At 31.3% G+C, this 17,702-nt stretch overlaps 1 protein-coding gene and 1 pseudogene across 5 annotated transcripts in view; one reads left to right on the top strand and one right to left on the bottom strand.

Moving 5' to 3' along the window:
* LOC140049485 (protein unc-80 homolog) overlaps window positions 1-17,702 on the top strand; it is an 88,652-nt gene that overhangs the window by 62,916 nt on the left and 8,034 nt on the right. For all 5 annotated transcript variants that reach the window (XM_072094382.1, XM_072094383.1, XM_072094385.1 and 2 more), the window contains 19 exons: window positions 210-248; window positions 648-707; window positions 2,749-2,845; window positions 3,761-3,960; window positions 4,548-4,658; window positions 5,046-5,090; window positions 5,548-5,732; window positions 6,427-6,505; window positions 9,090-9,140; window positions 9,250-9,330; window positions 9,704-9,823; window positions 10,034-10,150; window positions 10,505-10,668; window positions 10,794-10,967; window positions 11,338-11,533; window positions 11,828-11,907; window positions 12,202-12,325; window positions 12,556-12,651; window positions 13,178-13,354. In XM_072094382.1, coding sequence (XP_071950483.1) covers window positions 210-248; window positions 648-707; window positions 2,749-2,845; window positions 3,761-3,960; window positions 4,548-4,658; window positions 5,046-5,090; window positions 5,548-5,732; window positions 6,427-6,505; window positions 9,090-9,140; window positions 9,250-9,330; window positions 9,704-9,823; window positions 10,034-10,150; window positions 10,505-10,668; window positions 10,794-10,967; window positions 11,338-11,533; window positions 11,828-11,907; window positions 12,202-12,325; window positions 12,556-12,651; window positions 13,178-13,354 — 2,196 coding nt within the window. The remainder of the gene's footprint in view (window positions 1-209; window positions 249-647; window positions 708-2,748; window positions 2,846-3,760; window positions 3,961-4,547; window positions 4,659-5,045; window positions 5,091-5,547; window positions 5,733-6,426; window positions 6,506-9,089; window positions 9,141-9,249; window positions 9,331-9,703; window positions 9,824-10,033; window positions 10,151-10,504; window positions 10,669-10,793; window positions 10,968-11,337; window positions 11,534-11,827; window positions 11,908-12,201; window positions 12,326-12,555; window positions 12,652-13,177; window positions 13,355-17,702) is intronic.
* On the bottom strand, window positions 3,269-3,386 carry LOC140050626 (5S ribosomal RNA; annotated as a pseudogene).

Below are 17,702 nucleotides of genomic sequence, written 5' to 3'. Positions count from 1 at the left end.
ACTTGAACAGAAATTGTTCCCGGACCACTTTATTTCTCATGGCTACCACTGCATGAGTATATCATGCATAGGTTTTTTATAGCCTATTGTATGAAGTGTAATATTAAAAATGAAAATACAAGATATGAACAGAATAAAACTAAAACATATTTTAAGTATTTCAAATATATATTTACCATGCTAAATGTGTTTATTTTTTGTTTCTTTAGCCAACTGTCCTAATCAGTGCGAATGTGCCGTATGCTAAGGTGAAGTTTTTTTCTATCATACATTAATACAGTCAACTAGACTACCAGAAACTCTCTCTAACCAAATTTTCATTTTCATGCTATTTATTTCCTATTTTGAAATTTGAAAAAAAATAAATTTCTTTGAAAGACCATGAATTTGGGCCAGACTCTCTTGGTGTTTTGTAGTTGTCTGTATATCATATTATACAGTAATCTATAGTTCTAAAAAACTGTGGGTAGCTAGACTTTGAAATCACAAGATGGATTGGAATACATGCAAAACAGACTATAGAGGAATAATTTCCAAACTTGTTTAAATTGTAATCAGGAAATGTTATTTTTCAACTATGTCTGGTACGGAGTATATTGCAATATTGCAAAACCGCAGTGATTTATTTTCCCATTTGTTTTTTACAGAAAGTAATTATCCACGGGCCTGATGAATCTGATATTCCAACACAATTACCAGTCAATGAGGTAAGTTTGTTCTTGCACTATAAATGCCAACCATTTCTGATTAAAGGAGCAAGCAGATGAGACTGCTAATATGCAAGAAGATAAGACTGCCAGCTTGTAGTCTTTGTATATAAATTTCAGGATTTGACACAATTTGCTTGTTAATGTTTGGTTTGGTTTACCCCAAACAAATTCTATTCAATATTTTGATTAAATTTTATAGAAAAAAATATACATTTAAATTGTATAGATTCCCTTTGCCTTTGTAAGCAGAGAAAATGTCTACTATGGTGTATAGAGGTGTTTAGATCTATATATGATGTATAGAGGTGTTTAGATCTATTGGTGACACCTTTAGTCCTCAATATAATAATAATGTAATTGTATGGTCTTTGGTTTGAATGTATGTGAACAATGTGTTATGTTTTCATTATTATTTTATACATTTATGATTTAAAAATTATATTTTTAACATTTTTTATTATTGACTGATAAATTCTACTAAAGAGACAACGACGAAGATTTCGCAAGGTGTTCAAGTGGCGATTGAAGCCCACGTTTGAAGCAGCCAATCAGGTTCAAGCAGAAAACAAAACTAACAGAATACATCATCAATATTCATTGCTGTTAATATTTATTATAAAATAGTGATAATTCAAAATGCTTATTAATACCTATTAATAATTTTAGTAAAATAGTTTAAATATTGCAATTACTAAAACTGTTTTTGAAAATTCTTTCTTTAAAATCGTATTGTATTCTCATCTCTTAATTTTAGTTGAATTTTATTAATAAAATTACTGTATGTATTAATACTCACAATATTATATTGTAAAATTATTAAAACCACATAAAGATATTACAGATCATGACAAAAGGCCAAATTGAGAGTAAGTTATTCTCAAATATAAAAATATGGGCCCATTCAGGCTATAGTTATTTACCCGAGTAAGTTGTTACATGCACACCGAATTTAACACTATTTGGCCCAAGCTTATGTCATAATAATTAAATGTTCAATGTTTTTTGATATTTTATATAACATATAACATTTTTAAAAAAGAACAAATAATATATTATAATAATGAATATTGATTGAATTTAATAAATATATACAATTTTATATATACATACAGTCATCAACTATGCTTTACATGTTCTGTGCGGTGAAGTTGTTTTAATTACGTAACTGTGATTCAATTATGGAAAATGTGTTCTTTTTATTTTATCACAAATATGAGAAAATTTCATGCAGGTTTGCCAGAATTTAGAACTCTGGTATTCAATGGCAAAAATGGTTTTATATCACACTGGCTACTGCACATTACAGATAGGCTTTACAGTATTATAAATTTCTTTGGGCATAATGAAAAATTACCAGGCATTTGAAACTTTCAATTTTGGACACTTTTAAGTTGTTTGAATTCATGGCTTTGTAGTCTTATCATTCATCTGAAATTGAATTCTTCACAATTTTGGTTTGTTTCTTAGTAGCCACATGTTATATTTCATTTTAAAAGTTGAATACCAGGGTTTTAGAGCTTATACATTTCATTGCTTTTTATCAACAGTACAAGATGGATAGTGGCTTCACACATGCTCTCTCTTGGTCATTGTATTTTAATCATTTCATTTTATAGAAGGTTTGCAGAACGCCCTCATTTGCAGATTTTGATTTCCTGGAGAAAAGAAAACTGTAGTTGTTTTTCCTGGGAATATTTCTCTTGGGAGTATTTTTATTTAGAATATTTTGAAAATTAACTTAAGCAAAACAAAGTTAAGATGAGTTTTTTTGCTAAGGACATTTGATAATCTAACCCTTGTTTATATCCACAACAACACAGTTTTTTATTCTCCTGTTGAATCAATAATTTTATTGAGATAATAAAAAATAATGGAGTATGTTCATTGCTTTCAGTTTGGAATGCAGTTTTCTAATATAATTTCTGTGAGTTTGCATTGAAGTGAAACATCAATGCTAATAAACATTTTATTTTGCTTCACCATTTCATGAAGTTGCACCTTTTGCCAGTTCTGTAATTATCTTATTCTATTTGGGTAGGACATGCAATTTCATCAGATTTTGGAAGACTGTCTTGAATTTTATCACATCTCTCCAGATCAGCAGTCCTGCCATTTTCTTGTTGATAAGAAGACAAGTGAGTTTTAAATATAGATATCATTTTTTTTTAAATATGTGAATGCAAGATACCCTGACTTCAGGAGACAATCTGGGCTTAAAAGTATTCTTGAAGTTTGCTTTTTTCCATTTTTGACAGATTATTTGTACTAAAAACTACTTTTAAACTTATATAAGAACTTATAAAGACCTACACGAAATTCAAATTTTTATTTTTTTATTTTTATTTTATTCAATCGAAACCAACAGCGATAATTACCGCCACTAACAGGTTTGATACAAACAAAGCCTGTTTAAAGCACCTTGATTGGTCCTGATATTGATCAAGGGCTTCTCTCGTCCAGTGCCCACCTTGACCAGAGGTCTGAGGCAGATACTAGATGCAGGGGCTGCCATAAGAGTCAGCAGTGCTGATTTCAAATGCCTAATGGGACCCCAGCTCCGTATACAGCACCCGCTATTCCCAGATGGTCTCCCATCCAAGCTCTAACCAGGCCCAACGTTGCTTAACTTCGGTGATCTGACGAGAACCGGTGTTTCAACGTGGTAAAGCCGTATTAATTTATTAATGGTACTGTGGCTCCCTGATTCAAATCCTGTTAGAAACTCCAGGATTTTTCTGACCGTCAATAAAGTGTCACTACCTAAAACTTCATATAAGATCCTACTGTAATTTTCGAGTCGTGCTGTGGAAAATAAAAAAAAACAATATAGAACTGTTGTCATAGGTACTGCCAATCTGGTATCCAATCTGGTATCCACCAGTAAGGTTGGTAATGTTTCAACTTAACCACTTTTTGACAGAAGCTTTTGACATTTCCTGTGGTCTGCACAGATTGTTCCCTTTTCTTGCGACAACCTTGTTGCTGCATCACAGACATGAGATTAAAGTCCTACAGCATAGGCAACATTTTATTTACTTTTTATTACTTAGATCAAATGCTAGCTATGCGGTCATACGTACGCGACTTCTACATGTACAAACGAATGCAAAGTCCTGAACTTAAGCTGCAGTATTTCAGTCGCCAGTCGGGTATACAACAACTACAGAGACAAGCATTTACAAATAAATTAGCAGAAATCGGAAGAGTTTCATTTACATTGTCAACGTTACGTCACACAAATCCCAGTCAGGTTAGTTGTTTGTTTTATTTTTATTTTTTTTTATTTTATTCAATTTTCAGGCACAACAATACATGACAATACAGCCGCCGGTGCAGCACCCTGAGGATTGCCATGAGTGCAAAGCACTATCGAGATGGCTCTCCAAATACTGCACTAGAACATATATATACACAAGATGCTCTACATAGACAAAGACTTATTATTAAGTCTTTGGGAGTGGAGTTGTAAATTGTCATGAGAAAAAAACCCTGACATATGACAGGACTTGAACCCAGGACCCTTAGATTGGTACCCAAGCATCATAACCACCAATCCACAGCTCCACTCTGATCTTCTGTTAACATACCATGAGTGTATATACTTACTGAATATCTGATTGGTTAATTTTGTATCACATGCTGTTCAGTATTAGCTGTTGTACTTCAATTCATGGTAAAAGTTCAATTAAATGGTTCTTGAGCTTTTTGTAAGTTAAGAATTTTTTGCAACACAAGACTTTTCTTCTTTTAATGCTGACAGCCCTTGGAAAATGTTTTCAACAACCACTTTTTTTTCTATCCGAGCTCATTGTCGGTATACAATTTGTTGCTTTTTAGATGCCAGTTCATATAGCATTCCTTCATGGTGAACTGATGAGGTTACCATCATTTCCTCGTAAAGCATTGGATGCAGAGTTTGATCTTTATAGAAGTCCAGCTCTTGGAAAGGTAATCAATATATTTATGTTGATATAGAACATTTGTAATATAATCATACCTCAGTCTGGTTATATTTAACCCATTTTCTTTGTCCGTGCAGAAAATATCTTTAACAGCTCTTGCCGATCCTTCCATAAAATTTTATAGACTGCTCCAAATTGGCCAACAGACCAACCCACTTTGGTCTGATGATATTGAATAAATTCCTAACACTTTGGTCTGGATCAGGATACTTTATTACTCATTCATTCCTAAAGAAACTGATATAGCGTGAACTGTTTATCATTTTCAGTTTAAGCTACTGTAGGGTGCTATTAAATCTTTTTGCTACTAATTGTGTACTGAGTTATTATTATCATTTTTAATGGATTTCATACTAATAACATTTGTTTATAGGAATTGTTTGGATTGGATGTCATTCATAAACTCCAATGGGTTAAGGTAAGAACAGTAGAATAAACTTTCTTTTTTTTATTTGGAAAACAAAATCAAACAAAAGTTTTGAACACTACTCCTAAATTGGACTAGATTAAATAAATGAGTTTTAAAATAATAAATATCCATGAAAGTTTAAAAAAAGTAGAAATTTGTTCCAAATAGAGGATGCATCCAATATAAGTTTTAGTTTGGAAACAGGAAACAGATAGCAATGATTTGTCAGAGGAGCAAAGTCGACAAGATGGAAAATATCAAGGAACAAGTCGAGTGATATAAAATTGGCAGGGAAAAAATAAAGCTTTAAATGTTTCAAAGATCCTTACTATAATGTTTTTCGAGGTTCTATTTAATCATGACAATATTACATGGCTGTGGTGAGCCTATTGTATTTCTAATTAAACATGAATTATACCAATTTAAATTTAACAAGTGCATGCTATTTAATTCATTTTTGTTTTAGTTGATTTCAACTATGTTCAGCAACATGTCTCCAGATTTTGCATGGGGAGCTGACATGCAGCTTTTCCTAAACGTCATTAATGGTGCTCTATTACTGCATTGCGAGGACATGTCCTTATTGCGAGTTTGCCTTGCTACATATATTAATATAGCAAAACATTTTAAACAGATTTTTGCTACCAAGGGGTAAGACTTTCAATTTACTTGATTTGTGTACTGTTTTTATAATTTGTACAGTATCATATGCAAATTCTGTTATACAGTGTCGCATATTTATTGCATGTAATACGTCGTACCCATAAACTTATCCTAAGTTAACATACTACAGATGTGATAAATATGTGACACTGTTTTCACATAATGTTCCTATGATACTGCACATGCAATATGTGGAGATACAATACAGAGATAAGGGTGTTAAATTGTTGAACTTTGTATACCAATATATTTAGATGGTAAAGAACATGATCTCGATGTATAAATTTTCTTTGTAAACAAATATTTATACATTACAGATTTTATAATTTTTTCATCAATTTAACAGATTTTTTGATTCAAAGATTTACTGATTTTCAATGATTGATTTTGAGAGCTTGGAGGATTGTGTTGGTGTACAAAAACACTTCCGTAGTAGAGGTTTATTGGTCGACTCTTTCCTAAGGGATCATCAATGTATTCTACTGCAGTAACTACAAGTTTTCCTTTTAACAATTTCCATTATTTATTAAATTTTGGTAGTCATATACACTGTGACTGCTTCATAATCGTCATTGAAACAAATTAAATCAATTATTGCAGTACAAATTTTAGTTACTGCAGTAGAATAAATTTTAACATGTTCCCTACACAAAATGATTTTATTGAGGATGATCATTTTCAGATACCAAAGCACAATGCCTACAATTATGCGGATCTACTCTGCTTATAACTGTAACCCCATGGTAACCAGTGCCATTGAGGTAGATTGCCTGTTTCTTCCACTAGCATTTTACAAATTTCAGCCACCTGTATTCAAATTAGCTTGCTTCTGTCATTCACCATTCTTTACTTTTACACATACTAATTAAAGAAGAGGTACACATTTAGTGCACAGATAGAATTAATGTCTAACCATTTTTGATCACATGACTTATGACCTGAGTTTAATTTACTAATTTTTACAAATTTTAGTCCAAATTCAAATTAATGAAACATTTGAATGAGGTTTCAATGCAATAATTCTTTTTTTTGCCGAAAAGGTATGAAATATATATATGTTCATTCATCATCAGTAACACAATTATATGCAAATGATGTTCACACCTAATTTCTATGCAAATAATGTGTTACTCCAAAATGCTAATGATGTAAATAAAATAAATAAATAATACATTTAACCAAGCTGGATGAATGAGGTTAGACTAAATTGTTAATATGCAAATGATGTATTGGATCTAATTAATATGCAAAGGTAAAGAAAGTGTTAATAAATGAGTTATTAATAAATTCTTCCACTCATTAAGTAAGTCATGTGGTTTACCCTGCATTGCTGCGATTGGTTAAAGATGGTTTGAGTGATTATTACTCTTGTGCGTCCAATCAGAATCATTGCATCTGTTCATGCTTCTTCCATCATTTTCAGATTGTGATTTTCATCCCATGTCATTTCATCTTTTATTTTAAGATTCTTGGTTATTTCAACTTATAAAACAGATTCAATTTGGTCTATGCAGTCTGTCACATTAAAAACTGATTCTATAGGAGAGACATTGTGCCAGCAAATGTTAAATGTATTATCACATTTAAATTACAGTAATTAAGAACAGATGTATAATCCAAAAGCATCACAGTGTAAGATCCATTTGTAAACAACTAATAGTGTCATCATCTAAGTTGATTATAGCAGAGGGTATTTTACCTCCCTGAATAGAGAAGATGTGTTCTCATTTTTTAGTACCTGTACTTGAAATATTAAAAAAAAAAAAAAACAACCAATATCTTGTTTGTATGCCAGGAGAATAACACTTTGTTAGAAGAACATGTAAGAAAATATAGAATGATCACTCACTAGTAAATATAATTTGATGTGTAAAAAATGGAGCCGTTTAAATGTCATCCTGTTTTTGCACACCTGTGAAAAAATAATTTACAGTTTTATTCAATTTTAAAAGCACAACAATCCTAGTAAGTTGATCTTGTTTTGAAATGGACATTTTTGTTAACAATATATCACACGACAATGCAGTTGTTAAAATGTCGTGCTCGTGTTTTTCCGTTAAGCTTGGTTCCCACTAGGGCACAACACAAGTACAAAAGCTCAACACAAGTGAGTTGATCAATCACAGTGACAGTTGTGATGGTCCATCACGTCAAAATTGGACAATTTACTTGCAGTGCGGTTACGACCTTGCGTTGCGTCCAAGTAGGAACCACGCATAGGCTCAACAGCTCTGAACTGTGGCACTAACCAAAATATTGCTATCATTTAGTTAAGTATAAGTTACACACTAGAGGTTACAAGAAATTGACATAGATGCGCATTTGTTTTATTTCTCATACACAGATATCATCTACTACTACCCACCTTGTTTCGCGCTCATTCTTTATACTACACAAGCTCTGTTACACGTTGCGCCATTGAGGTATCATTGCATGCTTCATTGCATTTAGTCGTCGTCTGCTAATTGTTTAACATAATGTATTGTATAGTATTATGTACTGTATAATTGGAGACAAAAATAATTTGAAAAAAAAAAAATTGTTAGTACATTTTTTGCTAAATTAGAATGATTTTATCTTAGTAATTACTTTATAAATATATATTTATGTTAACAGGACTTGAAAGCAAAGTTAACTTAGAGCACTGATATTTTATTACACACCTTTGGTCCACTTTGTGATATGTAATATTTAGCTTAATAATTGTTAGATTTTTTGTTATTGCCCTCAAACAAGGCTAAAATGTTAAATATAATGTTATCCATCCATCTTTATTATCCATGAAGATTAGAAGGTTTATATCGATCTTAGACTGTGTCTATAGAATTCATGTTAGTTTATAATTATTTTGTTTATGTGATTAAGAATATTTCTTTAGATTTAGCTGCATCAAGCATGAAGCAATTGTATATGTGACCTTCTTCATTTTCTATCGCAATCATATGCATGCTTAGTTCATACTTTGTACTATTGGTAGACTAGTGGATTCTTTTAAAATGTGTATTGCCCTTGCTACCCGATTGGAACTAACTAAAATTGCATAAATATCCAAATTAACTTTCAACCACAATCGCTAAACACTACACGAATTGCTTATAGAATCTCCAACAGACTTCCTAAAAAATCAGAAGTTCAAAAGAACGTAAATTCTTTTCAACTACCGTATTTAAACTTAGCAGAAAGTTTCATTAGTTCAGTGGTGGTAGTTGAAATCGGGTTGCAAGGTTCACTTGAATTTATTTATGATACTCCAATATTTGTAAAAAAATGATATATTTATTATTATTGAAACTGAAAACACACATTTGATTTATGTAACATTAATTTTATTTATTCTTGTTTTAGTATACATGTAAACAGTTCTACAAACTACACATGAAACCTTTTATACTCCAGGTATGTTGATTGGAATCATTTTGACAAAATTATGAGTATATTTATACAGATAATGTAGTTTTTTGATTTGTATTAGAAAATGTAACTTTGCTGTCTTATTTTTTGCTAGATGTTTGGAAGTGCTGCTCCCTTACTGATTGTGGAGAAACCAAATTGTCACACACAAATGGCACCAGTGCCTCCAGGAAAGGTAGACAGAAAAGTTTATTGACTCTGTACACTGCTAAATTTTAAATGTTTGTATACACCAACTATACTATGCAGTACAGTATAGTCGGTCATAACAAGGATGTATATAGTCATTCAATCAATCAGACCATCAAATATCTCTAGCCAATTTGCCGGGGTGCCAAAAAATCTTCACAAAAGAGAAAAATCTTGTGTGATTTACCTTTGCTAAAAATGCATTTTATCATAAAAAATGTGCTTGTTACTCATTTTACCTTCATCATGTCAAACGGTGAATCCATGTGTTTGAAGTTTGTCTATTGTTTATCCATTAATTTCAGTTAAATTTCTGGTTGGCCATTCGTATAACTTGGGGTATTTGTATTTGTTGACAGGTATCTGCTCGATGCTTGTTTAAACTGTTGTTGTCACTAGAAGGCCATTGTGAGGAACCTCTAGATGGAATTTTAGACATCATGGAACTTGTTACCGGAGAAAAACCGCTCAAAACCTTGGTTTGTTCAATTAAACTTTTCGACACAGAGATTTCAACTCAACTCAACATACACTAATGCAACTGACTGCAAGTAACACACAGTTTTCCAAAATACAAACTGGAAACTTTGAATCGTGTACCACATATAAAAGCCCACAACTGTATGCTGACTTTAAACCACTCACAAATTGGCTCCTTTTATGTTCTGTTTTGTTTTTGCTTTTTTTAGGATTTTATCTACAGTGGTAATGATCAGTCCAATGAATTCTCAATCTTAGAAGCTATCAGACTTTGTGTTGTCGTGGTAGCGTACTCACCAGAGACTAGCAGAAGTGCTCAGATGCTGGTAAGTATATACTTCTTGCAACTTCAAGTAAAGTTACCAGCAGTTGATTAACATTATTGTTCTACTGTAAGAGCTCGAGCTTAATATTGAATTCATTATCAACTTTCAATTTCAATAGTTCATCATGACTTACCACATTCCATGCTTAAAACTTAGTCCACTTACATTCTTCCTATCATTATTTTATTCTATGTTCTGTCACCACACCACGTCCTATTACCTATTTGAACCTCATTCATATATGAAGGTTTTTCTGTTGTAAAAATAGAGCAGCGCTACCTAAGCTAAGGACAATGGTTCTTTCGTGAATAACAACCAAGTTTATTGAATCTTTAAACTGTGTTTTTTCTTCAGAGTGTGTTAGATGCAATTATACCACTATACCTTGAACACATCCAGTCACAGACTGTCCCGTATGATAACCCAACAGCGCAATCAGCTAGAGCAGAGGCTAAGGTCATCAAAGAGATGGCTGTCTGTGTGAGGGCGCTTATAGTTGGTGCTGAGGCAATCTCAAGGTTTGTTGAAATATATTAGTATTCAGGCGTTTAGTTTTTTTTTTTTTTAGTTTAGTTTTTATTTGATTTGTTTTTTTTCTGCATATAATAAATTGGAATACTTTTAACTGAAATCTTTTTAACAGAGGCACAAATGGCCCAAGCAGAAAGACAGATTCTTTAAACACAGCAGCTAGTTTCAAGAGTTCTTCTCATTCTCGATCGACTTCATTACGAAAACAGTCCAAGAAGTTAGTAATGATCCCTCAAAGTGTCGGTCAAGCAGTGGAGGAAGAGTTACGTGAAGATTTTAAAATTAGGTAAGAGGAAACATCTAGCGCAGTAAGTTTAATTAATAATAGTGTTAAAATTGACTGCCTTCTTGTCTTGTCTAGTTTAAGTTCAGTAAAGGAGTTACAGTCTCTTGAATGATATGAAAGAAAATACCATGTTGTTTACTTGACTTGTGTTCTTTCAACAACCTATTTCACCTACTATGAGCTGCAACCAGCAGGTACAGTATTGTAGGTAATGTAATATATGTACAAGTAGTAGGTTCCGTGTCAATATAAACAGATTTTTGTCATGTATTTCTGTCCGTTGGAACTTACTACTGTATTTTCTTTCCTCCATCCATTATTTTTTTTCCATGTCCACTATTTTGAAATTAATTATTTTTTGTTTACTTAGATATAATTATGAGCATGTAAATATGCAATACTCAGAAGAGGGTTCAGATGACATCGAGGCCATGAATGAGTACCGTAAACCTCGAGACATGTTGCTAAGCCTTGTCTCTCAGTTCTTTGCTCATAGCGTACAACGTTCAAAAGAGCTACGATTGACTGCACAGGGACCAGATATCTTTGATCAACGTTGTCATTTTGTAAGTATTGTTGACTAGTTGGTTAGATGTATAACTTTCAGTGACCAAGCTGTAAAAGCAAGATGTCAGAAACGTTCTTCAGTTCTCTTGACAATAGCTCTTGTGGTAGAATAAGGACTGTAAACTGAAGGTCCCATAAAAAAGCCCATTACATTTTTTGAAAGATTAGGGAGCTATAACTCCGATCTTCCGGTAAATCCCAGCTCTATGGAAAGGTTGACTGGAAGAGTGGTGACTTCAGATGCATTAGGCCTACAGCCAACTAAAAGTCACTGTTTGATGTTGTTTTTTCAGAGGTTAGCAGAGATAGCCTGCTGCCTACTAAAAGTAGTACCACATGATCCAGTTACCATGGGATGCAAAGGCCTTCAAAAGTAAGTACTGTTTATGTTTTATAATACATTCAACACTCACAATCCAGCAATATCTAAAAATGGGTAACTTATATTTTTACTAAATGCTTGTTCTGTTATTGACAATAAGAAACGGAATCAGAAGTAAAACACAAAAATATACACTTGATTTTAACAAGTAACCCCACTATAATTGTTCTTCTTTGGCCAATGTTCTTCTGGCATTGTATCGTGTCTGTTTTTTGCAACAGACCTTTTTAAACCACCCATGGTAGGGATTATCACAGGATTCACAATTTTGCTCTTTTGCTTCAGATACATTACCAAAATGATTCCAATTGTGGATTGGTACAATGAAGATCTGCGGCCAGCGCTTACATTAATTCTACGAAGACTTGACAAACTGTTTACAAAAATCAATAAAAAACCAGCACTTATGGTAGGTATTGTTGTAATAACTCAACAAACTGGAGTTTAGCATCTTTTATTTAAGTTCTCTTTACAATTTTTACAGTTTTTCTGGTTTTGACCACACACTATAAGTAAAGGTGTCTAGGTGAATATCTAGATTAACACCAGAGTTCAAATCTTGGTTTGAATGACTCTTTGTCAAAAACGGATGATGGTACCTTATTTTAGTTAACAAAACATGAATGTTTTTTTTTATAGCGGCTTATTGATTGGGAATCAGCTGCAAACTTTTTGAAAGGAATTTACATAGCGCTGCAACGTAAGAGCATCATTGCACATCTACCAAATCTAAGGGTAAGCTTATGATTAAATTTACAAGCCTTTAGCCAGGGGAGTTTGAACGAACCACATTTTTCTTGAAATGCCAATTTCAAACTAGAGACATATATGATTATGACGATTTTTGCCGGTTTTCTTTGAAGTGCCCTTTTATACAGAAAGTGACCTTTTGTAGAAAAAGTGTCCTTTTGAAGAAAAAGTGTGTGGAAAGGAATCTCCTGTAAATATGACTATGGGCTTGTACTTTGTATTTAATTTTAATCATCATTCATATCCCACTCTCCAGAAAATGTTGATTATTAAACAAGAGAAGAGAGAGTTGAACCAGTCATTGTAAAATTTAAAACATTTACTGTTTGTCTTATGCAACATTAGCGTAATTTCATTTCTTTACATTCCATGACACACTCAGAAACATTTAGCAGGAGGACTTTTGGCTCAATAGCTATGTAATCTAGTGGCACCTCGTTATCATCTTTACTGATTTCAAAGGGGTTGCCAAATTAATTGCGATTTTACTTAATTGTTTTATTTTTCTTAGTCTTTGCTAAACATTTGTTTGGCATTACTTTTATCTGATGGGTCATCTTCTGGTGGAGGAGACGGCCAACCACTGAATTTAGCTGGCCCACCATCCCATGAAGTTCGCATGACACCACCTGCCGTGTTCTCAACCGCAGTCATTAGAACCGTTGCAACACAAATGCATTGTATGAAGGTATGTTAATAAATCCCACTTTTATGTTAATTAGTGCAGGTGTAATATGTATCATAGAAACACTTGCCATTATGGTTATCAATTCAGGTGTGATGTGTATCATAGCAACACCTGTCTTTATGTTAATCATAAGCTACAGGTATGATAAGTATCATAGCAACACCTGTATTTATGCTAATAATAAACTGCAGGTGCGATGTGTACCATAGCAACATCTGTCTTTATGTTAATCTTAAATCATGTGGGTTGTGTGTATCATAACAACATACTGCTTGAAGCTAATGGAAATATAAGGTTTGTTTTTTTGTGTATTGTTTATAGCAGTCATTAACCCCTATCCGGATTTATTTTAATCATATATATAAGTATGTCATCTGCCTAAGCCACATATGCTCTCCTTAGTAGAAATTTATACTTCTTGGGCATGTTCTTTTACATGTCATGTGTCCTAATAACACCCACTTTTGTGTAAATCAATATCTACCAAGCTTTTTAAAAATCCTACAAACTTATCAAAATATTCATAAAAAAAACCGTTTTGATTAGAAGCATAATAAATAGTATATGCAGTATAGCATGCTCATGGGTTTTAGTGCCTTATTTCTTTTGTGATTATATTGTGATATTATACATTATTATTAAATGATAAAGGAGATTAGCTGCATGAGTGAATAAATAATTTGAATATGTTAATTATATAGATGAACATTCTAATAAGGTTTGGTTGCTATTCAGATTATCTTCAATATTAATAATTGTACTTGATTTAAGCGCAACTACAGTACCCTTTTCACACTAACGAAACTATTAATATATCTTGATAGTTTATTGTTTCCACAAAAGTATTTTTAACAATATGAACAGCAAACAGTTTATCAAAACAAAAAGAGCGCAATTTCTTTAGTTTTCACTGTATTTCTAATAATGTGCTTGTAAACAATTCCGTACAAAAACCTCTGGTCTGTTCACTGTTAGTGTGAAAAGGTTTAATGTTTTAATATAATTTTGCTGCAGTGACTGTATAATTAATGTATGTATTTTTTACGGCAAAAACTATTTAACTATATTATCAACCAAATCCTTAGTTCAAATTGTTTATGTTAGTTTCTAAGTAGGTAGGCCTACAATATCATTGTTTAAACATTTGCTCATATTTTTAAAAATATTTATTTGTGAATTTAATATTTATTATTTTATTTAGTGTATTGAATAATATTTTAATATTATAGTTATTATTGCCTTGCTTTTTGTTTGCTGTTACACAATGTTTAAATATTTTTGTAATATTTATTGATTTTTATGTTTTTTTTTCTAAGCATTTAATGATATATTGTCATTTTTAATTTATATATATTTTATTTCACCCTTGATGCATTGCTGTTTCCAGCTATCAAACTGCAATACAAGTTTATTTGAATTTGATTATATGATAATAAACTTTCAAAATTATGCCAGTTTCTTCCTAAATTCAATAGAGCCCCTCCTTCAGGAAACTCTTTTCAGAGCACACTCCTATAAGGGGACATTTTTCTGTAAAATATATGCTTTAAATAACCCTAGTTTTTGGTCAAATCTTGTTTTTTTTTGTCTTTAGTGAAAGCAAAAGATAAAATTCTAATTGCTATAGAGAGGTCATAATATCGACCTGTACGTTATTATTAATACCAAAATTCAATAAGCTGTTTATTGCAATATTGCTATTATCCCGTATGAAATGCGTTTTAAATTCACTACCCGATGGCTGAAACGTCTCGTTTACCTTGCCTGTATGTTCAATTTCATTTGCTATGAAATCTGCATCTTGGATATAGAATGTTTTTGTCTCCAACAATAGCATGATCATACATCGTTTGTGCATGAAAATTGTTAATTTAAGCACTTAATACTTTTTATTTATTTCCCAGGGGTCCATATTACCAAAGATTTGGACCGAAAATTATTTAATGAACTCATTTTTTCCTATCCGATTATATATTTTCGTTTAATATATTATCTTTTCCATGAAGAGATAATCACTTTTAATTTTGACCTAATTTTTACTATGGAATTAAGTAAAGGATACAGTATAATAAACACTGTGTCATACAATATAATTACTGCGCCACATAGTACAATACTCTGCCATACAGTATAATTACTGTGTAAGCTTCCTATAACATTATTTCCAATCCAAAATTATTCAAGTACAAATTATTACATTATACCTTGATGTGTATTGCATTGGATAATTTAATATTAATTATATAAGTATATTTTTTTAAATATTTAATTTCTTAAAATAGTATTGATACTTAATAATTTATTTCCATAGTGATGTTCCCTTCCGAATAACAATTCATCTATTTCAAATCCCATTTCTGTAGGTCAGATCTCCTTATAGTTATATCCATAAATATGTGGAAAATATCACTATGAATATGCAATGAGTATAGATTAACATTCATGAATATGTATGAGTTAAATTTGACACTCCTGTATATCATTTTAAACTTATTGCTCATTACATAAATAGAGTTGATATTCATGAATATGTATGAGCTAAATTAATATTCATGAATATGTATAAAGCTAAATTTGACACTATTCTATTTATATACCAAACCTTTGTGCTGTAACTATTACACCGTTATGAATACATATGAGCTAAATTGGACATTATTATGCTAACATATACCTCTGATCAAAATTCTAGCTCATTGAAGTGTCATACCAACAGTAGCGATTAACATTCATGAATATGTATGAGCTAAATTTGTTTCCATAATCTATGAATAATTCATTTCCTACTCATTTACATATTCATAGGATTATTTTCTAGACTCATCCTTGTATGTTGAAGATATCATATGTTTATCTATTTCATCTCCATTATTCTTTTTCTCATTGTTTGTATAATGCAGTCATCTTGTCAAAAATCCGCCTAATTAATTGACTAATTATAATAAAGTAATTTGCTAATTAAAGTGTCAAAATTAATATTTGTTAATTCAAAGTAAACTTTCCAAAATTTTATTTAGTTTTTTAACATTTATTTTTTACTGCAATTATCTCTTTATTGAGCAAAATTACAGATTGTTTAAATTGCATGCGAGGTAATTTCCAGATTGATCGTAAAAATCATACAGTACTTGGTATTATCAACTAGCGTTTCTTTAAAAGGCCATTTTCACTTTGTTTTCAAAACTTCATTAATTTATGATATCTTCTGCTTACAGTAGTTTAGCTACATATTTAGTAGTTTACTAACCATTTTATCTTTATGTCCATTGATGTTTGTGATTGGTGATTTGTTTGGTCACATGCTTGCATACAGCATCAGTATTGGCTGAAACTCAAGGCAAGTAGCCAATCATATTAGTTCATTCACTGAACCACTATTAAACAGACATGTTTTTTAAACAAAAACAATGTGTATAATTCAAATTTATGTTTGCATGACCAAATAAAAAAGATTTTTGTACTGTGGGATATTTGTGACAATACAGTTTTGTAAAATATTATTTTGTAATTAATATTAACATTTAAATTCATATAGTAATGTGGTTCTTGTTAATGTATCTATGGCATGAATATTTATAAACTCTAATGAATATTTAAAATAAAATTGTAATATTATTTATTGTGTATATATATGTACTGTCATATCACATGTGTAAATATTCATATGTTTTTCTATGACTTTATCCTGCACTATAGTAATGTTTGCATGCTAAAAGGTGAATAACAAAAATTAATATGTAATTTTGTATTGTTTTGTTATAAATTTAATAAAGCATGTTTACAGAAAAAGCATAAAAGGCATGAATATTTATAATTTGTTTATGACTGTTTATAATGTTACCTATATTATATGAATATTCATTATTTAGCATGGTTGTAAAGTCGGGTATATTAAATATTACAAATATATTTCATTGTTTAACCCATATGATTTATTTTGTAAAAGTAAACATTCTGTGATTTTAGGATGCGTGTATTTTATCATCTTTTGGTATGGTGTAATAACAGCTTTTGCTTGTGTATTTAGTATTACAGTATTTTGATAATGTAAAACTACCATATTGCAGTATTTAATGAAAGTTTCAGAGTAGCTTGCGATACAGTTTGTATTCACTCATCTCTGGTAATCACTATGGTACATAGCTTGTATTGATCATATGTAGTGTAATACATTTCATCAGAAACTAATCAGCAACACATATTTCATCAGAAAACTAGCAAAAGAACTTTTTTTCAGAAACACATTTTATCAGACACTATTCAACATTTCTCAGAAACAGTACATTTTATCTGAAAATCTTCAGAAAACATTTGATCAGAATGATAAATTTCATCAGAACTCTAAGCA

This window comes from Antedon mediterranea, chromosome 5 (assembly GCF_964355755.1).
Source record: "Antedon mediterranea chromosome 5, ecAntMedi1.1, whole genome shotgun sequence".
Taxonomy (NCBI): domain Eukaryota; kingdom Metazoa; phylum Echinodermata; class Crinoidea; order Comatulida; family Antedonidae; genus Antedon; species Antedon mediterranea.
Note: the sequence above shows the minus strand (reverse complement) of the source record. Positions and strands in the feature narration are given on the sequence as shown.